The sequence below is a fragment of the Colletes gigas genome, unplaced genomic scaffold (assembly GCF_013123115.1).
Source record: "Colletes gigas isolate AHSC1104 unplaced genomic scaffold, ASM1312311v1 Colletes_gigas_Sc00015, whole genome shotgun sequence".
Classification (NCBI taxonomy): domain Eukaryota; kingdom Metazoa; phylum Arthropoda; class Insecta; order Hymenoptera; family Colletidae; genus Colletes; species Colletes gigas.
This window is the reverse complement of record NW_025106644.1, coordinates 6244380-6272079: the sequence shown is the minus strand read 5'-3', so window position 1 is coordinate 6272079 and position 27700 is coordinate 6244380. Positions and strand designations below refer to the sequence as shown.

General features: G+C 31.7%; 3 protein-coding genes across 9 annotated transcripts; 1 reads left to right on the top strand and 2 right to left on the bottom strand.

The window, feature by feature from the left end:
- Window positions 1-1585: 1585 nt before the first annotated feature.
- On the bottom strand, window positions 1586-5944 carry LOC122399731 (protein HIRA homolog). Its single transcript, XM_043400636.1, has 12 exons — window positions 5916-5944; window positions 5437-5609; window positions 5295-5357; window positions 5077-5187; window positions 4400-4998; window positions 4013-4294; window positions 3614-3879; window positions 2981-3524; window positions 2683-2872; window positions 2324-2608; window positions 2160-2254; window positions 1586-1995 (listed from the first exon to the last, which is right to left on the bottom strand). The coding sequence occupies exons 2-12, from the start codon at window positions 5471-5473 to the stop codon at window positions 1873-1875; spliced, it is 2595 nt and encodes an 864-aa protein (XP_043256571.1). The 5' UTR covers window positions 5474-5609; window positions 5916-5944; the 3' UTR covers window positions 1586-1872.
- A 4188-nt stretch (window positions 5945-10132) lies between these two features.
- Window positions 10133-16969, bottom strand: LOC122399772 (exportin-1). 5 transcript variants are annotated; one of them, XM_043400717.1, is made up of 14 exons: window positions 16839-16969; window positions 15513-15747; window positions 15174-15368; window positions 14759-15109; window positions 13971-14687; window positions 13656-13890; window positions 13313-13476; window positions 12190-12324; window positions 11956-12099; window positions 11738-11884; window positions 11397-11645; window positions 11077-11326; window positions 10729-10979; window positions 10133-10631 (listed from the first exon to the last, which is right to left on the bottom strand). In XM_043400717.1, the coding sequence occupies exons 2-14, from the start codon at window positions 15708-15710 to the stop codon at window positions 10485-10487; spliced, it is 3183 nt and encodes a 1060-aa protein (XP_043256652.1). In that variant the 5' UTR covers window positions 15711-15747; window positions 16839-16969; the 3' UTR covers window positions 10133-10484. The 5 variants fall into 5 exon arrangements, with proteins under 5 accessions (XP_043256652.1, XP_043256653.1, XP_043256654.1 ...); XM_043400718.1 differs by having other exon boundaries at window positions 16744-16959; XM_043400719.1 differs by lacking the exon at window positions 16839-16969 and adding an exon at window positions 16539-16734 and having other exon boundaries at window positions 15513-15764.
- Window positions 16970-17216: 247 nt separating this feature from the next.
- On the top strand, window positions 17217-23581 carry LOC122399771 (rab3 GTPase-activating protein non-catalytic subunit). Of its 3 annotated transcripts, XM_043400713.1 has the most exons (19): window positions 17217-17623; window positions 17697-17804; window positions 17970-18051; window positions 18148-18274; window positions 18365-18566; window positions 18647-18974; window positions 19183-19623; window positions 19699-20078; window positions 20158-20535; window positions 20622-20822; window positions 20893-21229; window positions 21294-21388; window positions 21469-21720; window positions 21811-21984; window positions 22063-22244; window positions 22350-22571; window positions 22654-22944; window positions 23024-23176; window positions 23265-23581. In XM_043400713.1, the coding sequence occupies exons 1-19, from the start codon at window positions 17539-17541 to the stop codon at window positions 23430-23432; spliced, it is 4206 nt and encodes a 1401-aa protein (XP_043256648.1). In that variant the 5' UTR covers window positions 17217-17538; the 3' UTR covers window positions 23433-23581. The 3 variants fall into 3 exon arrangements, with proteins under 3 accessions (XP_043256648.1, XP_043256649.1, XP_043256650.1); XM_043400714.1 differs by lacking the exon at window positions 17217-17623 and having other exon boundaries at window positions 17710-17804; window positions 17974-18051; window positions 23265-23578; XM_043400715.1 differs by lacking the exons at window positions 17217-17623; window positions 17697-17804 and having other exon boundaries at window positions 17890-18274; window positions 18384-18566; window positions 18634-18974; window positions 23265-23578.
- Window positions 23582-27700: the final 4119 nt, after the last annotated feature.

Genomic DNA, 27700 nt, shown 5'->3' with positions numbered 1-27700 from the left:
AATTAACAGTTTAGCATTATACATACAGGGTGTTCCCGAATAACATATACAAGCGGGCGGGAGGTGATTCCTTATGGAAAAATAACAGAAGTAAAAAGAATGAATAATTTATTAAAAATCGAGTATGTCTATAATTTTATGCGAATTATTCTTCAACAATAGCTGTTCAATTTAATGTATTTCGTAGATTTCATTTTCTAACTTTATAGTTGAAATAAGATTTATAATATAGGTAATTACATTTATCTTAAATTCTGGTTTTCATAATTAAATTAGCTTATTACGAGTAAATTTATACATGCTTCCATTATAAAATGAATTGTATGAAATACATCAAATTAATAATACATTATACTAGTCAACATCGAAGAACATGTAGTTTTAACTATAACGTTCAAATTATGAGTTTAAGTTTATTTTTTTGTTATACTATATTTTTTAAAACTGTATGTATTGTATTAATATACACTTTTCTTGGTATTCATAAACATAATTATAACACAAGTTTTACAAGTACCGTAAAACCTTCGTATCCGCGGGAGTTCGGTTCCAAGCCTTTTCGCGGATAATAGCAAACTCGACGTATTGTATGTATATACTATACTTATACATCTATAATAAAGTGTTATTATGAAGATTTGTAAAATACAATAAAGCAAATAATAATAAAAATAACCGATAATAAAATATAACAATTATTATATGAATGATATATGTAATATAAAATATTATTTGAATGTAGGCCCAGTTTAAGATAAGTATTGTATATTAATCTTAGAAACCCTGTTTCATCGAGCGATGAAGCTCAATGGTAGAAAATTCTTTTGAAGAAATCTTTTGTAAAAGCATAGTGATCGACAATAATTTTCTTCGCTCCAATTGTTTATAATGGTATTGTGAAAGTTCAACACATCTATAATCTCATTCGTATAACTTTAATTTTTTGTTTCATAAGAGGATCCGCATTCGACGAGTTTGTTGTTTAACATCCACACTGTTTCTTCTTCTTTTTTTATTGTCACTAGACTGCAGATACGGAGGTTTTACTGTACTTAAAAATTGACGTTGAAGTTTCTAGTTTCTAATATGTGTCCTATCTCGTCAGTATTTGTGATAATACTATATCTACTACTGTTGCGTAGCAGTATATATTCTGAATTTATTTTTTTCATAAAATACTGTATGAATGTGACATAAACTTGTTAAAATTGTTAATCACTTAATTATTCATGAAATTTTTCTCTTTCATTCATTATTATCCTCAATTTGTGAAAGCGTACAGATTTTGCTACAGAATTGATTATAAGGTTAAACATTACAATATCAAGATAATTTGTAATATAAAACGTTATTTTTATTTTATTCTTATTTTAATAGCCACATCATATGTGATAAAATAACTGTACAAGTATTTTATTCCATAAAGATTACTGTTTAAAAATATACAAGAAATACAGAGTAATTCTAAAATAATGCCAGAATATTTTCAAACTTTTTTTTACAATTCAAAACAAAGAAAAGAACTTTATTATGGGTATAAAAAGTGTATAAATATATGTTATGATTACTTTGTTAGCTGAGGTATAAAATCTGCCTAAAAATTTATCGACATTACTTTAGAATTCTCATGTACTTATAGTTACAATGCGAATTTTATATACATAATGTGTACCGTTTGAAGTATTTCTATTCTCTCAGAAAGTAGTAAGGATAGTGAAAAGATTTTTTGTGCAATATTGGGATATAAAGGTACCTTTTATATGATGTACAAAAAATTTGTTTTGCAATCTTTAATACTTCCCAAGAAAATAATCCTGTCAGATTTCAGACAGGACACTCTGTATATTAGATCTATATTTTGATCAAACTCTTTTAAATAGTCTGATTCTTCAATGTCGTTAATTGTTCTGTATATTCAAGATATAATCTTTGCCAACGAAGGTGTCCACCAACAACAGACAACAAATCTTCCAAAAGTTTATGCTTTTTAATCCCCTGTTGAAATGAAATAATGATGTCGGTAGTTACAATGAATGTATTATTATTTCGATGGCTGACATAATAATGCTTAAATAATGACTTACCAGGGAAATACACTTGGGATATTTCCCCTGTTAATTATAAGGAAAGTATAAAATAAAAAATATTAAAAGTAATACCAGTATCAGAGGATCCCATATACTTTTAGAAGCTGATGTGTGACTTGGTCCTAAAAGTTCATCCAATATTAACCTCAGCCGTTTCTCCAATCCATCTGAAAACATGCTAATTTATAAAATATAGTAAATAAATAAAAGATTAAAAGATAAAAATACACGCACACCTTGAGTTAATAGAAATGATACTAAGGCTATGAGCCAATGTACATATTCTTGAGTACTTCCAAGAGCTTTAGAAGCGAGTAATTGTTGTTCCAAATAAGATACAACACTTGGAGCACTATGAGGTAATCTTGGATTAGGTAAAGTATGTCCAGCTGTTCTAAGTAATCCTTCTTGTAAAGAAGAAAGTGGACCCCTGGGAACTCTGCTTCCAGATGTACTTGCTGCATTGAACGATGCCCAACGCCATACAGGGTCTTGACTGTCACCAATTAATAGCCATGTACCTAAACGTGTGTTAGTATAATTTATTATGTTTACTAAAATTTATTCGAGTTACAATTGACTATAATTTCTATACCCATTTCTTTATGGTATATGTATGCTCTGGCATTGGTAAAAGCCAAGTGTGGCATTCCATTGTATAAAGTGCAAGATAATAAAGAGGTGCCAGGTACTGCTAAATGTGCAGCAGAAGTGGAAACTATCATTCTACAAGAATATCCAATTTCCCAAACACGTACAGCCCCGCAGCTTGAAATAACCATTACCTAAAACATTAATAATCGGTGAACAATGATTACATTTAAATAATAATAATTCATTATTATTATTATTATTATTATTATTTGTTTTTTAAAATAAAGAAATCGTAATACTGCATTTCCAACTGCATGAACTTTTGCGAGTGGTGCAGGTGGTGCTAAAGGTGGTGCCGGTCGACATCCTTTTGCAGGATGAAACGTGTGAAGGCTACCATCCTCCAAACCAATTGCTATAACCGCTGGCGATGCTGCTAAGGCTACTGCACTGTATCCCAAATACAGATTCCAAGTTGGCTCAGAATCTGTACCTTTAAATACTTGCAAATGAGCTAAACCTTGGCTATTAGTTACTGTTACTGCATAGTGTCCAGCTTGTTGAGACAATGAACTGGATGGCTTTAGTGGAGGAAGTAATATTTGATTTGTATTTCTTTCAGATGTAATTTTTGGTTTCTTATTAAGCGAAGTGTGATGTGGTTTTGGTGTAGCTTGTTCACGACGCTTCAAAGTAAGTGTGGACGATGGTGTGTTCATGTTAATTAAATTTATAGAAGTAGTAACATTAGGCGCTACAACGTCATTTCGTTTTTCTATAACAATTGAACTTTTAACTTGACTTGTAAATGTTGGTGTTCCCAATCTACCACTTGGCGAGTCCCTAGCAATGTATAAAAATAATCGATTTAATATTAATTATATTTAGAAGTTGTTCTTTCCTTTCCTTATGAATAATGTAGATTGGCTTACATTGTGTCCGATGGAGGCGGGATAAACATTGGTGTTATCCGCCTTTTGCCATCCGATGTCCTTGTTTCAATTTGTTTATTAATAGGACCCTTAGCAGGAGTAGTTGAAGTATTAGCAGGCGGATATGTTGAATTTGCACTTGCTGGTGTTTGAGTTATTTGAGTCGATGGTGCTGATGTTTTTAAATTAAGAAGTTCAGGTGCTTCCATTACAGTACAACCACCTTGAACTAGAGGTTTACCATACAAACGTTCATGAAGACTACTCTACGATAAGAAAATGCAAATTAACTAAATAATGATTAGATTAATGTAAATTGTATACATATATATAAATTATTTAAATATAAAATGTTCGTGTATATAAATATTCTAAATTATTTATGTACAGGATACTTACTTGTTCAGCAGGATCCAGTGGTTGACCTAATTCCTGTTGCGTAAATTCAATAATTACAACAGATCCGTCCCAAGAACAAGCTGCTAATCGTAGACCACATGGTGACCAACTAGCGTCTAAGACAGAGTGTGTAAACAATTCATGTATTACTACTAGAGGCCTTTTTAATGAAGTTAACCATACGGAGAGAGAACGGTCACGAGAGCCTATAGCAACACAGCAATATTGCTGTGGTTTAGAAGAACCTGGTTGCTTCTTTTGTAAAATATTGCCATTAAATCTCTGCAATAAGTAATAGAAAACTTGTTAATAAATTAGGTGTCCAATAAATAAATACTTAAACTGTAAATACATAAATCATATTTGTTATACATATTTTTTACACACCACACATGTGACAGCTTTACGATGTCCAACAAAATCCTTGTCTTGGGTCCAACCGTCTCTCTCAATTATTTGTGCAGTTGGTCCTCCACCATTCATTGCATGAGCCGATACTAAATATTGACCGTCTGGGCTCCAAGAAAGTCTTAAAACATGAGTGGTTCCTCCACATTCGTCAAATGGTTCTGATATCAAAGCTGCTTCTGTCCAATCTGTAGTGCGCCATACACGTAACGTTTTATCATCAGATTGAGAAGCTAAATATTTTCCTACTGGATCCCATGTAATTCCTTTTACAAATCCTGTATGACCTTTCAATACAGCTACAATAGCTGGAAATTTTGAAGCATCCCATACAATTACACTGTTGTCTACTGATGCAGAAGCTAACCATGGGCTATGTGGTGCCCATGCAAGATCAAGTACATCAGCCTCGTGTGAACGTAATGTAGCTATGCAACGCCATGTCTCAACACTAGATTTTCCACCAAATAAAGAACTACCACCTGATCCACCAGACAACCTCCAGATCATAATTAATTTATCTACACCACCTGATGCTAATAATCCATTATTACTCCATCTGACACAATTGACACATGCTGTAGAAATAATAAATTTATTAATACCATATACTACATGCTTCAATAAAATATATTCAATGTATCGGAAATTCATACCTAGATGATTATCTAATTGGCACAACATTTTTGGAATATTCTCATCTAATTCTGCAATTTCATTAATTACTGGTTCCATATTCCATATAACGACTCTTCCAGAATCTCCACCTACAATTAGAAAAGTAGAATTTATATGTAATGTAAAAACTAGAAGAAACATAAATATAATACTATGTTTATTACAAAAATTAAATATAAACAAAAAACATTAGTACCTTGACCACCAGTTGCAAACCTTTTCCCGTCTGGATGTATATCCACGGAAAATATTGAGTACCCTACAAAATAAATCAAATATGTATACTTCAATGATAAAGAACGAAACAAATACGCCGAAATAAAAAACTTTATACAAACCATCGTGTGTAACCCAATTTGGTTTTACTAGTTTCATACTTTTTCTATTTAATAAAACTTGGATCAATAGAATTGTTACTTTGCAATTCTTAATTTATAGTTCATTTTAAGTACGTTAATATTTAACAAGAACTTTCATTCGTGTAAACATAACACTTTGTAAATATCATAACCTTAAATTGAAAAACAAATATGTACGTATGTATAAATTTCCATGCCGGTAATATATTTAATATATTTAGGGCAGTATTCATGAATTTAGGTGAAGTCTTGACCACGTTTAAAATGGGGTGCGTTCGTTTAGTGTTTTCAATGACAAAATGCGATTTAGTAACAATCTACTAATACAAAATATATAACAATATGATTTTTAATTTCATCAATTTATTGATGTAATTATAATTATATTTTCATACATTTTGTATTAGTAAATTCTTATGGATCGTACAAATATCGTTTACAAAAGTATTATGTATTACATAGATCCATTGATCCCCTAGGGCACATTACAGCATTAAACCTAGAAATACTTTGCTGTGCTAAAATTTAGAATAACATTCGAATTAACCAATAAGAGTTCAGAACAATCGTTATGCCTCTCTAGGTTTACGGTTTATTTACAGACTCTTCTGTGGAGTACATAATACAATACACTAATTCGTAAGTGTTATTGAAAAACTAACGGAAATTGACTGCCTCTGGTTGGATATACTTTTAATGAATTAATATTTAATTTAAATTTTAAATACTATCGAATACTAAAGAATATATTTCAGTAAGAGAGATAATCATTGATTAAGACATGGCGGAAGTAAGGAAGGAAAGAATGAAGTACCTAGAGAAGAGATGGAAAAATGCATCAACTACTATCCATAAACCCACTGCACGTGTCATCGAAGGTTGGAATGATAGAGTTTTAGCTAAACTAAAGGAGAAAACGCATTTCCCTCCTTAACTCCGTTTTCTCCTCCATGTGTGGAGTGTTTAAAGATGTGCGAAGCCGGTTTAATTAAAGTATTACTGCATACATCTAAACTGTTCATTATCTTAGCATCCGAATTTAGAAGATCTAATCTGCCCAACTCTCCTAATCAAAACATAGCGGCAATCCCAGAAAAATACCAAGGAGAAGGAGTTCGGGCAGCCAAATGGGCCAAAACTGTAGCGAACAATATGGAAGACGCAAAATACATTGGGGGTATGCAATATACGAAAAAGCAGAGGCAATGAAGAAAGATAAGATATTAGAAGAAAGAATGAGAGGTGCAGCCTGGTGAGATTACCAGTCATCAACAACATTCATTCAACTTTGTATTTGTTAACTTCAAGTTTTCGAACTTGTCGTCTAATTTTTAATGTTAGTGATAGTTAGGGATTGTTCCATAACTTTTAATATTAAAATGTTTTAGTTTGCATAAATCGTTCAGATTTATATTAATTATATACTTTCGAACTATATATACACTCCTTAAATATTTTAGATCATAAATATATATTTACACACGTGCACGCATACACACACTATTTATATTTTCATAAGAAACTTTCAACTGGCACTTTCAGTACTATTTACATGACATTTAATAATTATTTTGTTACATTTTTTAAAACACTAAAAAATAAGTTAAATGTAAATTCATGAAGAATATTTTAACAACATGACATGTGAATATAATAAAATTATTTGTTAGGCAATACGATTTTTATGAAATTTTCGAATTTTATTGACACACAAAGTATTAATGGCCGTAAAAATAGAAAAGATGCAATATCTTCAAATAAGATGGATTCATTTTTATAAAAAAAATTACTATACATAATAATCTCATCGAAGATACAAAGCATTATTATAGTGGCATTTTTTATTTCATTAGTAAGTATTATTAAACTCTTTACATATTTTTGTCATTATAATGAATAACTAGTAGAACTCTTAACTTATACATCCATTCATTCAAGCACGCGTGACAGACCATTCCATAACTATGTACTCTACTCACAACTATGTCACATGATCCCCGACAACTTATAAGATTAATGCCATCACTCAACAGTTTACAAAATCTATTTGTTAATTCTTCTCCAAGCTGAATGAAATTTCAAGGAGAGCAAAGGAGCCTTCCATCCATCAATCTTCTTTAAAAAAAACCACAGAAAATTGTGTCGACTGCATCGCGACCATAAACATATTTAAAGTATTTCTATTCGCTGTGCATTGATCAGAAAGTAAATTGCAATACCTTCTCTAATATCTTGTCAATTTGGAATCTTATTATAGACTTCAAAAACTGATGTAGTTACTTGTATTCATCTTAAGATCAAAATTTGGATGTAATTCTTTTTTATAAGAATAAGATATGCACTATTATTTGCTTCTTACAAATGCATACTTCTGTTTTTAACGTTGTTTATCGTAATTCGTTGTTGAATTACTTTTAATATTAATTTCGAAAAAATCTGTTCCTTTTGCTTGCTTTCTCAGAAAACATGTTCTAGTCAATCAAAGATTGGTTCCATAACAAAAGAGATACACGTGTTGTATCAATTTTGTATCTTAGCTGTACTTATTTACGTCCAAAATCACTTATACTGTAAAAAGTTTTTGCTAAATTTAAGACTCTCTTATAACAAACGAACAGCTTCTAAAACATTTAGTTGCAGCTTTATTTTAGATACGACTATTACTTCGATATCTTACGACTTTTAAGCACTTTCCTCATTACAAGTAGTCTTATCACATACGAGTATGTATGTTTAAATACATTCTGTAACTTATTACATCTATGCATACAAATAATTTCCTGCGATGAATGTTTATAAAGTATACCACGAATAGTTTGAAAAATGCCGTCAAATTTTTGTTTGTTTGCAATACCGGTTGCAAATAAATACAGCCTACTAATAAAGAAATCAAGTTACATTGATTCTCTCTTTTTTTTCTGATCCTCCTGTTGTAGTAATAGCGGCCTGACTTGAGACCCGAGTCGCATAGTATCAAATGTAATGGCTTCAGGGTTTCAAGCAGAGCTACTTCGATTCACTTGTATGATACAAATCATTGACGTTTCATTAAAATGCAGTAACGGTATACACATCTGTTACATTTCTGTTGTGACATCTGTTTTTGCTCCTATCCACTTCGAAAAAAAAGTGCGATATCGGCAGTGAATATTTTGGTAATGATGATGATGACATCCACGAACGAATAACTTTGATGTATATGAGAGATTTTTAAATGTAAATCATGAGAAACAATTGTTAATTTCCGAACAGAACCAAGCATTTTATACATTTTTTTTTGTCACATTTTCACGCAGTTTTTTTTTTATGAAATTTATTATAATATCTATTTAGTCATTACTACCTTCACAATTCTTTTTCTTCTATAGATCATGTTCCAATGTTAAACATGTATTCAATCGTATTACCATGCGTCAAAATTATTTGTGATTCGTAAGTTAAAGCACCTGTGGCATTTATTGGGGTGGAGGCAAGCTCGAACGATAAGAACATTTGCCTTTCTTTGAAGTTTGGATTTCAATTTTCATTAAATTTTTCGAATTATAGTAAAAAATATGTAACTATATAAATGTAACAGAAAAGAGCAGAACATAATTAGCTAAAATCAATTTGCTTTAATTTCAGATATTAAAAATATTAGTCAACATTGATGTTGTTTGATGTAATACTATTCTTCACATTTTAGAAAGGATATATTTATGGAAAATGTTTTGTTGATTATTTTTGTTATTTATATTCAGTCAAATATGAAGATCACTTCATACATTTATATCCTATTTAGAAAACTGATAGCTGCTATATGTCTGTAATTCAGTAGTTGCTTCTTTTTTTTTTTGTATTAAATCTGATTAAAGAAATATTTTGTGAAATGGAGAAAGAAATGTAATAGAAGGAAAAAGTTCATGTAAATCGACTTAACTAATTTCTCACCACTGAACGCAGCATTTAAAATGTGCAAAATATTTCAGCTATTAAGATATTTATTTCGTCAATTTAATTTGTTAAATATAAAAAAAATAAACTGCTTCACTTTGAACATATTTCTGATCGATCTATGCGTATATAGGGATTATCAGAGAAGTGAAACCCTAAACAAATATTATGTTTGACATTTCATTTAATTTACAAAATTCCTCTGTATGACTTGCAATGTATCATATATATATATATATATATATATCTATATCTCTATATATCTATATATAGTAATAATAATAGCATTATCGTACAACTTTATGCAGATAAAAACACACATATATGTGTAACATACTCTAAATCTGCCGAAACAATACTATTTTATGTATAATACGTACTAGACATCGCTAATTGAAATGTAATCTATTTTGGAAAACAGTTTTACTCAGGCTTTTCAATTTAATATACATACAGATATCATACATAATATTGTTATTTTTTGCATTACAGTACGATTATCAATTAATCATAATATAACGGTTATTATGTGACATGCATAATCCACTTTATGTTATAGTTTGAAACAATCTAGAACAATAAAGATATAACTTACAAATAAGACATTGCAAGAAAATTTTGTTTTACGTAAACATGAAATACAATGTTAATATGTATTATCATGTTTCATTTATATCAAATGCTTTTAAAGTTTCTTTTATACATTTTTCAATATTCTTAATAATTTTTTTATTATGCTCGTTTTGTAGAAAATATTATTTACTAGTATCAATACCAGTATACAAATGCTAACTTTTTTTATTACATTAAATAGTATTGTTTAGCACACATTCACATGTTACTTACAACAGAAGTTTCAATTCTATTAAAATTGCATAACAGACAAACAATTACCACGTTTCGGGCTTACCTCCTTAACAAGAATGTTATATTTTAAACTTGGTTTTAAAAAGTATATAATGATGCATATCCATTTCGATGGTAATGGTGGTACACATTGTGGGAAAAGTTGCAGATTAAAGGATACAATAGTCTCTGTAACAATGTTTCTCATTGAGATGTGCAGGAAGCAAGTAACGAGATCGACTGGTGATTCAATCCTGCATCTCTTCTGGTATTTCATGAGGATTAAGTATTCCTGGAACTGCCATTTGTTGTCGCCTTTTCTCTTCTTGAGCTAACTGCAAAGCATTTTCTCGTTCTTCTAAATAGAGATCAGAATCATCTTCGCCTGTGTATTCCTTAAAACAAAAAATACAATACGTAACATGAACGTATAATAGAAAAAAATGATGAAAAAAACATGAAAAAATAATAGAAAGCATCATTATCACTTACTCTAATTTGAACAAGAAAATCTCTAAGATGTTCCTTGAATGCAGGGATGTCTTGATCAAGATTGAATAAACCTTGTACAGTAATTTTAATCTGATTATCAGTCAAATGTGGGAACGCGGCTTTTAGCAATCTTGCAACAAATTCTTGAACATATAATGTATTATCCGGTACAGGTCCTAATGGTACCTGAATTCGTCCGAGTTCAACCAATGAAAACATGTATGCCAAAATAGTAGCATGCATGGTAAGACCTAGGTAATTGCGATAATAAATTAATTTTATAAAGAATAATGAAAAAATAAAAAGTAAAATGATTCGACTAGGAACTGTTCTTTCTTATATATTTACCCGCTATATGAGACGTGTCTGTTACTACGCTGAATATGTGTTGAAGAATATCTGTGAAATATGTTTGATAGAAACTCTGAGCAGCTAGCTCATGTTCAATATTTTGCAAAAGTTGATAAAGTATTTGTAACCCTGTATCTGCAACATTTCTCATTGTATGTTTGAAAGCCCAAATTATTGAGTCAAGAACAAGTTTAAATTGTGCTGGTGGAATTGAGAGAAATGCAGGAAAACAGTAAACATTCACGGCCTAAGATAGAAAAAAATTTGAAATATAGAATACGTGTTACAACGACGACTAATATTATATATACATCTACCTGTAGGAGTAAAAAGAAATTTGTTCTATGTTCCGGAAATTCTTCAAAATCTTTGTTAATCATTTCTAGAGTACATTCAAACACAGCATCAAATATTTTCGGCACTTCACTCGTAATGTGACCTTCTAATCTGTTTACGATAGTGGCCATAGCACTCAGTACTTCTGGTTCTCGAGCACAATGAACATTCGTTTTTTGATAATCCAACAACACAGCATCCAATAATGGTGGTATGAAGTTTTCTAAAACCTGATAAATATACGCAATAAATTAAATTTAGGTGTCTTCTGCAGTGTGCAACACATATTTTAACATATGCACATAAACAAAAAAAATTTTACCATTTGATGGTCAGTTGTTCTGCTAACCCAATCTGAGATCAACTTTAATGTTTCTTTTTTTACTACTCTCATACTCTTAATTAAAGACTGTTCCATTACCATTTCACCATTCAAAGCTATTGCAGCACTTATATTTTCACTCATAACCTAAAGAAAGGAATCAAGCATTAATTTATTCATTAAAAAATTAAGTATATTACTGGATTTTATAAATATACCTTATAAACGTTCAACATATCTAAATATATTCGCCCTAATTGTATTACGTATGGATGTCCAAGAGCTTTACAAGCTCTAACATTTGTTTTTAAAATGCTAGCTAGTTGTTTTACAGCTTCTTGGTCTTTCAACACATCTACATTCTAAAAACAAAGTGTGTTAAATGAAAAAATAATAAAAAAAGAAAATTAGTAGGTGCATCGATAATTTTTTTTATGTTACATATTACTTACTTTAGATGCTTGACTTATGATATCATCCCAAACTTGATTTGGTAGAAGCATATAATTCTCTATCAATTGTTCCTGAACTACTGTGTCTGTCTGTGCACTTATCATGTAACCAACTGCTTCGTAAAATGTATGAACCTAAAGTACAGTTCAGTAAAATTTAGTAACACATTTTTTTATTTGATGTACAATTAACACTAGATTTACGGAATCCGCCAACTTGACGAGCTTCAGATACCATTCTTAAATTTACAGAACGCATAACTATTCTTTGTTATTAGTAATTTATGTTGACTTGGATGTAACGATATGAACTTAACAGATTAATAACAAAAAAGGATTCGTAGTAAACATGGGTCAAAAAATTAATATTCTCAGAATTATAAATAATTTTCTATTTTGGTTGAAGCGCGCGACTTACTTGATTTAATATTTAATATCTAAATCAAAATTTCGATGAAAGATATATAGGATGTGATGGAACAATCCCATAGCCTCCTCGATCACTCGATTTTTTCTTTGAAGATTCCTTACAAGTATGATGTACTATTTACCGGTAAATAACACAAGCGATCCACATGAGCGAATAGAAAATGCCTGTCAAGTTGTGTGAACAAATCCGAGGAATTTTTAAAAAGTTTGAATTCTCTCGTACAAGGATGTGAAACGTGTGTTGGAAATGGGAGGAGGAGACGTGGAAAATCTTCTGTAAAAGTCAATAGAAAAAAAGATAAGGTAATCGCTTATTGACTCTAACATTAAACAAAAAATTGTTTATTATTTCAAGAATATTAATTTTTCAACCCATGTTTATTAGGACTTTATTCCTCCATATAGCGAGTACTATCTGTCTTGCAAGTCCTGAACATTTTTTTCTTTTTTAAGCGCTTTGTATATTTTAATTAAAAGAAAAAATGTATTTTGATATGACCATCAATATGACAAGTTTTAATAAAAATATGTTCAATGTCCATGAATCTAGTATTAATCCTAATTAAAATATCGTTCTAATATCTAGATTAAGAGAATAATGCGTCAAATTTGAACGAGTATATTGATACTTTTTATGAATAACATATATATATATATTATCTCCCAGTTTGTTTCTTTCGCTAAATTGTTTTACCTGCTGTGTTTGAAGGTCACAGATGATACTACTAATAGTAGAAAGAATTTCTTCAATAAATGGTACTGGTTCCCCTAATTGTACTGTAACGAAATGTCGCCTACATTTTATTGCTATTTTTATAAACGTGTCACAGGCCATATCTTGCACACCATCATGGGTTTCTGTAACAAATATTTATTAATTATTTAAGGGGCATCTTCTACAATATTATTTATCGTATAAAAGAAAAAAAATCATATTATAAAAAATATCATCAGGTTCTTTACTATTCTATTTTAATTATTCATATATTTGTTTGTTCCTATACTATAATACATCAAGTATAATATAATGTTCTTACCATGCATAAATTCAAACAGTTTATTTACAACAGTCTTTAAAAACTTCCAATGTGCTCTGAGAAATCTTGGATATTGCCCGACGACATACATAATATTACTAGCAATGATGGCTTTATTATCTTTACCCTTTTTTTGTTCACAAAGGCCAAGAAGATCTTTGATCACAGTTACTAAAAATCGCTTTTCATCTTCCTCGTGCATTGCACCAGAAATACTACCTATTGCCCAGCATAACTGATAAAAATATTACAAAAATGGTTAGCATAAGATTATACTGTTATTAAACGTTATTGAAACATTTTAAAAATACTTACAGCATTAAGATTCTTCCAAGACCATTCTGTACCATTTACTTGATTTTGTAGTTTCTCTGTCATTATTCTTTCAGTATCTACATAGTCAAGGTGAGTAAGATACACAAGAGTTTCTCTCATATTTTTGTATAAATTAATAGAATCAGTATCCTTCATAAATTCTCTGACAACTTCCCCATTTTCATTTTCTACAACAAGAACTTCTTCTGGTTTAGCCATTCTACTGATCATAATGTATCGCACTTTTGTCAGAACTGGACAGTAGAATAATTTTCTAAGCGGAATTGCCACATTTTTAGCCATAAACAGTGATTGATTTACAAATGGATTTTCTTGATATAAATCAATTGCTAATGCGCTCCAATATTCCAAACAGATTTTGAAGATTTCAACTTCTTCGACTTCGGAAATCAAGACGAGATAGTGTAATGCTTTGAGTAGCATATCATTTAACTGTTTCTTCTCTATAAATTGACCATGTTCCTTTAAATATGTGCAAAGAAATATAGCTAAATTTTGAATGAAGTTTTGTTCTTGATCTTGACCGACTGCGTATGCTTCACGTATATTAGTGTCAAGCGGCAGAATTTGTTCCAACTGGCGCATTACACTAATAAATAACATTACAAACGCGTCATTGTATGATGTTACTTTGACAGCGGCGATTTCGGTCAAGCATTTTAATGTGACATTTCTGAATATTGGTACATTCAAGAACTGCAATCGGAATGACAAAGATAATCGTGTTAAAATACAGTTATACGTATTAGAAGAAATGTTTTAGTTACCTTGAATACTAAAGTACTTATCAATTTTGTTTCAAAAATATACCCAAGGGGAATCCAATTTAAAAACCTTAAAAGAGTTTCTAACGTAACTGCTACGAGTGGAACATTTTGTGAATTATCCAATACAAATTGACAAAGTTCAAAGATTTGTGAGAATTCACTACACATTGTATCCTTTAAGTGTTTTGCTTTTGTTTGTGTCATTTGTCCACTAGAAAAGTCAAATACTTCTTCTGACAATAATTTCAAAATTGTCATATTGTTTTGACAAAGACTTTCGTTCGTTTTACTTGCTCCAACAATGTCACCAATAAAGGACTCCCAATTTTTTGGCCATTCTCTTTTTAAGACCTATAACAATAAAAATATATTTCATAAAAATGTTAAACAAGACTTGTTTTCTTAAATAGCTTACCTGAACTAAAATCATATTAAGTTTATTAAGGTAAACTTTAGAGGCTTCCATTGTTTCTGGTTCGCTACTTGTTTTTATGATAAGGCCTACAATATACTTTTTTATACCTTCACACTGATTTCGTGGTAATACTTTCCATCGAGTCTTTATTACTTGTTCCAATATTTGTAAAGCATAATACTTTGTTTGTTGGTACTATATATATATATATACACACACACATATATATATATGTACATATATACATATATACATACATATATACATAAACAATTATACATCAGTAAAGAGATTCTATTATCCTTTTGAGAAACAATAATTCTGAACAGGAAAAATTACCTGTGAATATTCTAGAATTGTATCTACACGTGTCCATGCACTTGGATGTTCTTTAAGTGTGGTTAATACTTCCTGTGCAACTCTCTGTTGCTCACCTATCCCAGTATACATACAACCTACTATGTTATCAAGAAGCGTTATGTCCAGCTTCTGATTGAAATCCAAAAGCTTAGATGCTTGTTCTGCTAAAGTTGCCATTATTTATTATAAACCGTCCAGCTTCCATACACTCTATCTGAAAATAATTAGAATCTATATAATAGTTTAATATTCATTAAAATTGAACATATAGTACATCGAATTATAATTGAACATAAATATTACAAAGTACCATGTTTACGGATACTAATATAGAGGAAAATATAGTGAATAATAAAAAAAAATCAGATAATTTGGTACAATTAAACGAAATAAACATTTTCAGAATTATGTCTAAAAATATAATTGAAACCATAAAAGGAAATCAATGTTTACAGTTGATGAACATGTTATACTTTGAGCATTGATTCAGTGCTGATTGTTTAATTATTTTTAACAAACCGTTTTACATTGGTACAATTCTATAGGAAGAAACACTATAAGAATTTGTAAAAGGCATCAGTATCAACTAATTGTTTAGCTTCAGTTCCAAAAATGTTTTACTTTTCTTTGTAACAAAGTTCGAATTATTTATAAAAATACTGTATAGCGTAAACGATTAAACTAAACAGAAGCAATAATAAACGAGGAAATCGCTATTAACGTGTAGCGAGGGAGGTCACCGCACTGCGACCGCTCGACCTAACCTACATTTGACAATCGCAAACAAGGTTATGTGGAAATTTATTATGCGCGATGTTTATAAATTAAACGTGTAAAAATATTTTTCATAATATATTTAATCAAGTATGAGCAAACGATGATAAAAGTGTAAATATATCGGTAAACAAATCATTGGAATTCGTAAGTTTTTGTTGTCCGGGTGCACTTTACTCATTGCGTCGTTGTCCAACGAATAAATGTATCGTAAACGACATTTGAACATACCGCATCAACTCCCACACGTAGATTTTCGATTCTTAAGTAAAAAAACACACGTCTCGCATCAGCAATCACAATCTCTCGCAATAAATCACAAGCAGAAAAAGGCTAAACACACAACAACCGCTGATTCCCGCGCGCGACCAATTTCGTTCCTCGTTTCACACACTCTCGCTGTTCCTCGCTGTTTCGTTCTCTCTCTCTCACTAACTTTCGCACGTTCTCTCGCTCGTCTCTCCTGTCTCTGCTGCGTTGCGATGATCGTCAGCGAAGAAAGTTCCGTACTTGCGAATGTACGATACCCACCGAGGCTGTTCTTCGTTGTAACTTTGTTTCTTAAATCTCATACGAATTTCTTCTTCTTTCCCTACAACTTTTAATGAGAAACGAGAAAACTACCCGCGTACGTCGTCCTTAAATCCAACCTAAAGATTTTCGAAAATAATAACAAAATGGCTGAACACGTTACGCGGACCATTGCGGAGAAACGGGCTACACCATTGGTCCTAACAATCTGTTTTGTCCAATCAGAGAAATTCTAGCGATTGTTTCTAAACCTCGCAAATTACGTCACGTGATGTCATGCAACACGTGTTCTCCATTTTGACTTGAAATGTATGTACTTACATACTACCTACCTAACGTTTCGTATGAATAAATGATCCGTATCTATATTCCCTACATAACTCTGTCGATTCGTTTAGACCTTTGCATGATTTTTTCTTTTCGTTACTCGTATCGCATTATCGATATGATAAGAATAGTGTCACTGTTTACCAGTGTTTATTTTTGACAAATTGCAAATTCGTAAACGAAGACTTTCTGCAGTATATACTATCTTGTTTGCAAACATACGAAAATTCCTCGTGTATTGTCTTTTTATTAGACATGTATCTTAAATTGTCAATGGCTTATTCACTATAAATGGTACATAGATATTTTCAACATCGCAGCGGGGAAAATTATAAATTGGTGAAATAAGTGGATTCGATATAATCGATTAGGTATGTCTTGTCAGATTAAGGGAATTGCAAATTTAACCAATACAAGCAATATTAAAGAGGTACTTTTTGGTGATTCTACTAGAAAATGTGAGTTATATTCTTTTCTTTTGTCGTTTAAAGAAAAGATGTATGACATACGTCAATGTTAATAATTTTTCAGTTGACATTCCACAGGATGAGTTACCGCTTCAAGATTGTTTCGTATCACTGTCATCTGCAGGAGATATACTTGCTATGGCATATAATACAAAGATGATTATATTAATTTGTACGTATTGTTTTATATATGTACATATGTTCTTTGTTTAATTATCTTCTAATCTAGTGTATTTCTAAAATGAAATATGTGTAATTTGCCTAATAAATAAGAGTAAGAAGCTTCAAATTTAAAACTACGAATGCAATAATATTTAACGTTATAATTTCATGTCAGCAAGGTGGGATTCGTTAGAACCAGATGAGACAAAAACTAAGTTTCATATGGTATGGTATGGGGAAGTTGTAAAAGAGCCAAAGTGAGCTATTATTACAATAATGTTCTGTTGAATTTTATTTCTTTAAAATTTCAAGTGTCTGTGAAAATATGTTCATACATTAAAAGTTCTTTTTAGCGAATGGATAACGTCTGTGATTTGTTTACCTTTATTGTCATTGGGAAAAATTAGCGGTGGACCTAATCCAGATTGGACATGTATCGTAGTCGGTTTTAATACTGGTTTCATTAGGTTCTACACAGAAGTAAGTTTTAATTTCCATTTATTATTATTAATTTTAAATATGTATTCGAAACTGAATACTTTGGTGTAAAAATATTTATCTTTGATATAGACAGGTGCATTATTGTTAGGGGAACAGTTACACAACGAGTCTGTCATAGGATTGAAATGCCAGTCTTTTCGTTCAGCTAAACATTCAGGAGACGTTAGTTTGGCTGAAGAACTACATGTAATTTATAATAATGTTGTATGTATATTGCAAGGTTTTCCTTTGTTTTCAACATTACGTGCATGCCGAAATCATTTGGCCAGAGGTATAGTAATATAATTGTTTCAGACATTAACAATTCTAATTATGCACATTTTATACTTTAATAATAGTCTATAATTACAGTTCAAGCAAATTGCGATGATTTACCACCCATCACAAATTTATCGTATAAAAAATGGGGTTACAAAAATCAGGATATCATAAATGATTCAGAAGTAATCGGCACCACTTCTGTAAATAGTTTTGATCATTTAATGACAGCTTCAATATGTGGTGGATATCATGCATCTTACAGATTCAGTGCACCGCAACACAGTTTAGTTATTGCAACCGGCAAAAGACCATTTGTTGGTTTTCATTATGCATTGGAAGGTGGCGCAGCTCCTGTGTTATCCGATGTTGCTATAGCAATGGCCAGCAAATTAGCAAATGCTATTGGAACTGCTGTTCCGTGAGTGTTTACATAATAAATTCATGTTATGCATTTAGTATCGAATGATATACAACCTGTGAGAGATCTACTAACGTACATTATTCAATTGATTCAATATGTAATTCATTAATAATAATCCATTAATAACAATTTTGAAATTTAATTTATGATGTATTGGTATTGTCTTACTTAATTAACATAAATACTTTTTGTACTATTTTCTTAGTTGGTTTCCACTTAGTTGGGGGAATTCAAAACATCAGACATTGCTCGAGGCATCTAAAACAACTCATGAACCAATTGAACCAATGACTTGTAGGTTTGGTTTAAGCGATGTTACACGAGAGGGTTATTCGGTTGTAACCAGTCCAAATAAAATGTTGTCTGTAATATTAGACGTAATGGGTAGAATAATATTAATAGATAATAAACATGGTATAGCCACAAGAATGTGGAAGGGTTATCGCGATGCTCAATGTGGATGGATCGAAGTAGAGGAAGAAAAACATTCTGGAATGAACAGAGTATTTAATAAATTTAAACAAGCAACGCATTTGCGTTCTGCTTTATTTTTAGTTATTTATGCTCCAAAAAAGGGTGTAATAGACATATGGGGTACTCAACAGGGTCCTAAAATTACTACGTTTACGGCTAGCAGACAGGGGCGGTGAGTAAAGCGATTTTTGTTAGATTATTTCAATAATGATCAACGCAAAATTACCAGTTTTATGTTAAAATATAGATTACTTTATATCAATTATGGACTTTTTGGTACAAACGATAATATACATCTACCGAAGAATAAACCACAATATTCATGTGTTTTTATGGACCCACTGGGCGGATTAAAAGAAATTACTGTCCCATTTCATTTTGCACTTAATAGTAAAAATGGTAAAAGAGCTCGTGATATACATCTTCTTAAAAAATTAAAGACGTTTTTACGCGAAGAAGAATTTGACGAGGAAAAATTAGTATCAGAAATTCACAATGTGTGTACAGATTTGAAAACGAATGAAATACGAGTACATGTAATAGAAATGTTAATAACAAATAAACACATTACACCTGATGCTTTGCTCGCAGCCACAGACTGTTTCATTGAAAAATTAGATGAATATGGTACCATTATTTATTGTTAATATTTTTTTTATAGAGTTGATTTATTAATATTATTAAGTATATAACTTGTACATTACAGACAAAGAAGAGATGGAATACACAACAAAGACTCTCTATTTATTAACTATGCAGTTACAGCAGTTGATTAAATTTTATAAACACATTAGTTTCCATTTTGTTAGTTCCGAAGATCACTGTTATCCTACCAATGATGATGAATTGACTAGTAGTGATTTAGCCTCGATTTTGTTAACTTCAGAGAGAGAAGTTTGTAGAATTTTCAAACTATCGGATACAATAAATTATTTAAAATGTAGAAAGCTTAAGATGGAAAATAAAGTAAAGTTTAAAGAAGATGACAAAATCTTCTCAGATTTTTTATCTTGTTTTGAACTTGGGACATTAGGATTGATAGATATTAAAAAAGGTTTAAAAATGGAAAAGAAACTTGAAATTTGTAAGTAGGTTGATGTATGGTATTAAGAATAGGTGTTATATTTATTGATGTTTTAATTAAATTTTTGTCTTTATTATGATTTCCAGCTCAGTTAATATATGGAGGATGTATGTATTCAAATGATAGAATTCAAAGTTGGAAAGAAACAGCTGTTAATAGTGGTATTCAACCATATGTTTTAATGGAATTTGCTTTAATCTATTGGCTTAATAAAAAAAGACAGATGCACTTAGGAGTAGAACTGAAACAATTCACACAGCTTTTAAATGCTATTTGTTCAATAGCTAGTAAGTTTTAAACTTGTTTAACAAAACTATTATACGATCACTATCATGATATTAATTTTAACACTTACAGATGTTGAAGAAATATGTGCAGAACACAATGAAATATCTTTATGGTGGAAAAATGTTCGTAACATTCTTTCTGATTCAACAAATTCATTTAATGCTCTTAGTGCTGCTTTAGCATGTAGAGCTGTTGCTATGTTTTTAGTAAAGCATAAAGAAAAGTGGGTCGACAAAATTCCAGACAATAATGATACTGAAAATGTAGAATGTGTTAGTAATTTAAAGTTAGACAATGAAATATACAATTTGACAAGTGAGTGGGAAAATGTTACTAAAGATGGCTGTCAGTTTACGTTACTTATTGGAAATCTCGAAGATATTACAATTTTAGATGCTATCATAAGGTAATTGGTAATTATGCATTGTTAATGAAAGATTGCAAAACTGTTGAGTAACGTTTGATTTCAGCCAACAACCTCCAACAGATACCACAACACAATTTTTTGCATTACCATATGTAAAATTCGATATCTCGTTAGGATCAGTTCTTTCGAGAGGAAAAGGTATCTGTGATTGGATTATAAGATATACATATATGATTATATTGTCATGTAATGTAATTCTGTTTCTGTATTATACATAGGTTCGGTGTCAGAGATTGTTGCAAAATGGATTGCTTCAACGGGTATTGATCCATCTCAATTAGTAGATGCAACGGATATTGAGTTTCATCAAACGCAGTTAACAAATGACTCTTCCGAAGTAACAAATTTCTTAGACGAAGCTAGTAACGTTATCGATGATTCGCAACAGGACTCAATAAAGTTTTCTACGATAGACAATGAATTTAAGAATGAATCAGAGGGTAATACCGTTGCCAGTAAATGTATTTTAGGTAAAAAGTATTTTTATACTTGGATTTTCTTAAAAATTTTATATTTTTTTACCATGTAAATTATATTATACATATTTTAAAATTTTTTAGAACGAATTAGACTATTAAAGCGTCATTTTCCATACAGTTTAACTAGTAGTGTTTTACTAGCTAATTTATGTTGGGAATTTGCAATGTCATGGAATAAGGATATCTCGCAACTAAACTCTCTTGAAGCTGCATTATCCATTTTACGACAAATACCAATGAAACATATGAGGCACGGTAAATAATAAACCGTACCGTTGCATTTAAAAGTATGCATTTTCCTTATCTTTTACAAATATATTGTTCTATACATAGGCGTATGTTGTCTATTATGGTCAGTTCACATAAAAAAGAGAATGGAAGCAGTTGCAAAATTAATGAATAAGCTTGGAAAACTACCAAAGGAAAGGTTGTGTATTCAAGAAGTTGGTTTGACCGACGTACAGATAGTTACATTTTTACTACATTGTATCACATTTTTGGAAATATTTATTGACGTAAGTTTGTAAATTAGATAAACATTTTATGCAATTTAAAATTAGTCTAAAAGATTTAAACAAGTTTTATGTTGTTCTGCAAATTTGAAACAATATTGTTTTTAGTCTGAAGTACTTGAAGCTGGTGAAAGTACAGTAGTGAAGTTGGAAGAAATACTGGAAGGATGCATTTCCGGTTCGCAACCATTCGCGGCATTAGCTATTTCACAGCCACCAGCTTCGTACTGTCTAATACTTTTACATGTACAGGTAGCTAATGTGTTATACATGATGGCACATTTTAATCTAAAAGTAACAAAACCATTAAACAATTTATTTGAGTCTGTGGTAAGTAAAACTCTTAATATTGTATATAAAAACCGTAAATTATAAAGGTAACTGTAGTGTATATTTAACTTTGAACATATAGGTGCAACCATACTTTTTTCAAACTATAACCGATGAAGTGGTACTCACATGGTATAGAGACGATAAAAGGGACAGTGTAAGAACCGAATTCTTATGTCGAATAATTACCGCATCGATGGATTTCATTCATCAACAGACCACAGATGCTAACACATTAAGTTCAACACAAGCTGTTCAGTGGATGAGCAGATGTCAAACGTTAGCGTCGATTTGGAAAATTAAAAATGATGAATTAAGGATACACCAAGTTTGTCAATTATACGTGAATGGTTTTGATCAATTAGCGGAGGAGGTAGGCCGACGGGGTTGTAATTCAACGTATATCTTACTGTATAGAGAGTACATATTTCATATTTGCCATTGCCGGATAGGTTGTTACAGCAGTAAATGATGTTGAGAAGTTAGGGGTAAAACTTGTACCAATTGCTGGAAGAAGATTGTTGTCATATCTTTCGAGATCACTTGATCTTTTAGAGGAAGTTGCTCGTATAAATCCTGCTCTCACGCAATATTTGATGAATCTAGTAAGTATTGTATGTTATAAAATTTACTTTTCATACTTTGCTTTCATTTATTTCTGGTATAGTAATAGAGACAATTAATCCCTTTCAGAACGTACCGGATGTGATTTGTACAAATTGTTCGAATGACGACACTATCGAATTGATAAGAAGAATTTCTAGATATTTACCTGAAACGCATTCTTATTATCACCTCGTGCAAATGATGTTAGATGCGATATTCGTTTACGAAAATGCAACACGTTATCCCAATGTTTAAAATAAAACTAATTAGTAGCAAGAAATAAGTTTAATAAAAATCTGTCCACAGTTTGGTTTTGCTTTTAATCTTCTTGTAATTAATAATAAGCATTCTGTTGCACCGTAAATAATTAACAGTAAATATGTCGTACGATGTTGTTGATATATTTGATTACTAATTTCTTCTACACTGCAGAGACTCCTGAATTTCATTTTGCATCATTTATTGATATTTGTAAATATTAAACTCTTTCTTTTCTCGTCGTGCTTTTATTATTGAGTGATTCTATATACATATATCCAAGAACTAGGATGACCTAGGCAAGTTTGTGCCATTAGCGTAAATAGCGAAGCATTTATAAGTGATTGTAAAACATCGAGTACTCTATTATTATATTAAATTTTTCTAGAAACAGTACTATTCTTCGCAGATAGACACCGCCGACATCCCCTCTTGTCACAGCAACACATATTTTTAGTTTCTACGTTTCTTTGAACAAATACATGGTTTCATATCACGTCAAACGTAATACACATTCACTTGAGACTATATGCACGTCAGTCTAATTAATAAACAGTGTCTAAAGCTTATTATTACTATAATAACTACAACTGTGCCCACATAAGTGACCGCGTTATCTCCATCAATGCCCGCGTTACCTCAAGCGCGGACAATTAAGTGGGCACTGTACCACTGTATATCTATATATATCAAAACGACATCTACGGTAAAACGCCCAAGTTTGTCGAGAAATAATTCACTTCTTTGCACGCTAGATGGCGTCCCAATTATTTACGATCGAAAATTAATTTTAATTTATTTATTAATACAACAATAGAGTACTTGGTAATACAGATCGCTTATAAATATTTCACAATTAACGCCAAAGGCCAAAATTTGTCCAGAAACAGTCCTATTCCTATCAGAACAAACCGCTAATCTAACCATGACACTGCAACACATATTCCTAGTTTTTACGTTTCTTTGAGCAAATACACGGTTTCACGTGACGTTAAACGCAATGCACATTAACTTTAGATTATGTGTGCGTCAGTCTGATTCATAAACAGTGTCTATACTTTATTATAATATTACAGGGTAACGTACTATTTTTATAGAGTGCATTACTTTGTTGTTACAAGAATAATAAACTCTAGACACTGTTTATTAATTAGACTGACGTATATATAGCCTCAAGTGAATGTGTATTACGATTGACACGATTTGGAACCTTGTATTTGCTTAAAGAAACGTAAAAACTAGGAATATATGTTGCAGCGCCATGGTTAGATTAGCGGTGTGTTCTGACAGGAATAGGACTGTTTCTGGACAAATTTGGGCCTTTGGCGTTAATTGTGAAATATTTATAAGCGATCTGTATTGCCAAGTACTCTATTGTTGTATTAATAAATAAATTAAAATTAATTTTCGATCGTAAATAATTGGGGCGCCATCTAGCGTGCAAAGAAGTGTATTATTTCTCGACAAACTTGGGCGTTTTACCGTAGATGTCGCCTTGATATATATAGATATACAGTGGTACAGCCCCCACTTAGATGTCCACGCTTTAAGTAACGCAGGCATTGATGAAGATAACGCGGTCATTTATGTGGTCAGTACTGTAGGTATAATAATAATAAGCTTTAGACACTGTTTATTAATTAGACTGACGCGCATATAGTCTCAAGTGAATGTGTATTGCGATTGACACGACGTGGAACCGTGTATTTGTTCAAAGAAACGTAGAAACTAGGGTGGATGTTGGCGGTGTATTCTGACAGGAATAGGACTGTTTCTGGACAAATTTGGGCCTTTGGCGTTAATTGTGAAATATTTATAAGCGATCTGTATTGCCAAGTACTCTATTGTTGTATTAATAAATAAATTGAAATTAATTTTCGATCGTAAATAATTGGGGCGCCATCTGGCGTGCAAAGAAGTGTATTATTTCTCGACAAACTTGGGCGTTTTACCGTAGATGTCGTCTTGATATATATAGATATACAGTGGTACAGTCCCCACTTAGATGACCACGCTTTAAGTAACGCAGTCATTGATGAAGATAACGCGGTCATTTATGTGGACAGTAATGTAGGTATAATAATAATAAGCTTTAGACACTGTTTATTAATTAGTCTGACGTAAAATACCATATTTGAAGAGGAGATCAAGAGACCTTTGAGAATGTCGTAGTGCGTCTGGTCAACAAGGAATCGAGGGTGTCAGAAATAGAAAAAGTATCGGGTGCTCTTTCTACAGTTAGCATTAGTAATAGTCAAAAAGGCAACATTTATACATATTAATATTATGCGATTTTAATAAATGTACAATTTTTTTAGATATTAGAACTTTCAAGTAGTTTAATTACTGTTGCAATATTCTTAAAAGTTCGTAGAAGCAATCGTGCAGCACGAACAATCTTGCAACATATTTATTTTAAACAATCCATGTGCATTGGTAATAAGAATGTTCTTCATTTTGCTTTGATGCAGTTACATGGTGGAAAGGTAATCGCTATTTTCTAGTATTATACATTACTTCCAGTACTACAAAGTTTCTAAAATTAAATTAAACGTACGGTTTCTTTGACTGTACTATATTCATGATGTAAATATAAATCGTTTCGAGACTTTGTCGAATCGTTTTATGCATCGATCGGGAAACTGTTACAGAAATGTTATGTCGTGTCAGTGTCCTTTGGTCTGTTCTTGGAAACGTATTACGTCGATTAATTTTCCGAAGATACGATCAATTATAAATATATCATTTTTTATTAAAAACGTATGACAAATCCTTTATATTGTAGCCTACTAACGCCTTCCCAATTCGTAAATTCGCAACGTTGTATCTCGCTACCAGGACTTCCCACTTCTGTCAGCCATTGTGTCCTGAAAGAAATAAACTTGATTTCATTATTGTTGTACACGTAAGTAAGTACGTTGCCTCGTTCCCGAGGCTGAAATTTCATAGAGTATTGAAAGAGGCTGCATCGTGCAAGAGGATCGTGAAATTGTTCACGACGCTATCCCATGCATCGAAATCACTCTTGTTATTCTTTAATTTTAGCGTGTCATTACGAATTACGGCTCGTTGATGAACATTTTGCGAGGCTATCGACAGTGTGAACGGGGACAGCAATTTGTTTGTGAAATTTGGTCGATCAATGGCCGTGGAAAAGTAATGGTAGGCGAAATAACGATCGGCCACGAGTGTGCGCCAAGTGTATACGCGCGCGTCTATCTGCGACGGCCGCGGCTGGGATTTTGAATGCTCCGTGTGATTATAATTAGCGGCTAATCAGACCGAGTGCAGATATTTTAAGCGGTTGTATCGAAGTAGGATGTTTAAAGTCGATCAGCTGTCCCGTGACAACAACACGGACCAGTTATCGATCTGTCGGTGATCGGATATATCGTCGCGTCGCGTCGCTAATTAATTATTAATTAATTATAATTGAATAATCGAATGGCACGCAGAGAAGAAGCCGTTTCGTTTTAGAAAGAGGCAGCGAAATAGAAATTGCAGCACGATAGTAATTCGAATTTGCACAATAAAGCAAATACCTTGAAACGGTTTTTTATTCTTAGCTTTTGCCCTTTGTACGTTTAATGTAATGTAAAGAAAGGGTTTTGCGAACGAGAATGTGCGTGGTAAAAGAGCATGTTGGATGCGTTGGACCAGGGTGAATGGTTTAGTTTTTTTATCAGGCAAATGTCACTCGCGGGATTAAAGTTTAATTTGGATGATTTTGTTTTTGGGGTGAAGCCAGAAACGAAACCACCGATGCGTTTCGTCCTCGACCGGGCTATTTTCTTTAACTTCAGGTTCACGAACGCGCGAATCCGACCGAGAAACTGGCTACGTAGGACGTTGTTCTCTAATTACCATATACTTGTGCCAGTATGCGTCCGTTTATGTTTATTCATGCAGTGTGGTGTACTCGTACGATGAAAATTAATTAGTTTTACGTGCGGCGTTTCTTCTTCTAACCGAACGCAAGCGGCAAAATACTATATAGATCAGTAGGTCTGGCTCACTTCTCTAAATAACAATTACACTCTACTCGTCTTATTCTTTTTCGGTGTACCATAAACAGAATTCGTAGCACAGTCACGGCGTAACGTTTCCTTTTACCGGACTATAGTTTTACATTAATGATTTCGTTTTTGTATCTCGGTAGAACGAAAATCACAACGATAGGCCATCAAAGTTGAAGGTAACTTTAAACTTTGATTGTTAAAACAAAATTCATGTTAGGGATGCGAAAGCAGAGGATTCGAGAATCA

Excerpts from the sequence above, each read along its gene's own strand:
- LOC122399731 (XM_043400636.1), bottom strand. The coding sequence starts at position 5,473 with ATGAAACTAGTAAAACCAAATTGGGTTACACACGATG. Across the intron at positions 5,358-5,436 it reads AAATTGGGTTACACACGATG|GGTACTCAATATTTTCCGTG; the intron begins GTTTGTATAAAG and ends TTTATTTTGTAG. Across the intron at positions 2,609-2,682 it reads CATATACCATAAAGAAATGG|GTACATGGCTATTAATTGGT; the intron begins GTATAGAAATTA and ends ACACACGTTTAG.
- LOC122399772 (XM_043400717.1), bottom strand. The coding sequence starts at position 15,710 with ATGGCAACTTTAGCAGAACAAGCATCTAAGCTTTTGGATTTCAATCAG. Across the intron at positions 12,100-12,189 it reads TCATAAGTCAAGCATCTAAA|AATGTAGATGTGTTGAAAGA; the intron begins GTAAGTAATATG and ends CTTTGTTTTTAG. Across the intron at positions 10,980-11,076 it reads AGACACGTCTCATATAGCGG|GTCTTACCATGCATGCTACT; the intron begins GTAAATATATAA and ends GCAATTACCTAG.
- LOC122399771 (XM_043400713.1), top strand. The coding sequence starts at position 17,539 with ATGTCTTGTCAGATTAAGGGAATTGCAAATTTAACCAATACAAGCAAT. Across the intron at positions 22,245-22,349 it reads TTTTGGAAATATTTATTGAC|TCTGAAGTACTTGAAGCTGG; the intron begins GTAAGTTTGTAA and ends TATTGTTTTTAG. Across the intron at positions 23,177-23,264 it reads CGCAATATTTGATGAATCTA|AACGTACCGGATGTGATTTG; the intron begins GTAAGTATTGTA and ends AATCCCTTTCAG.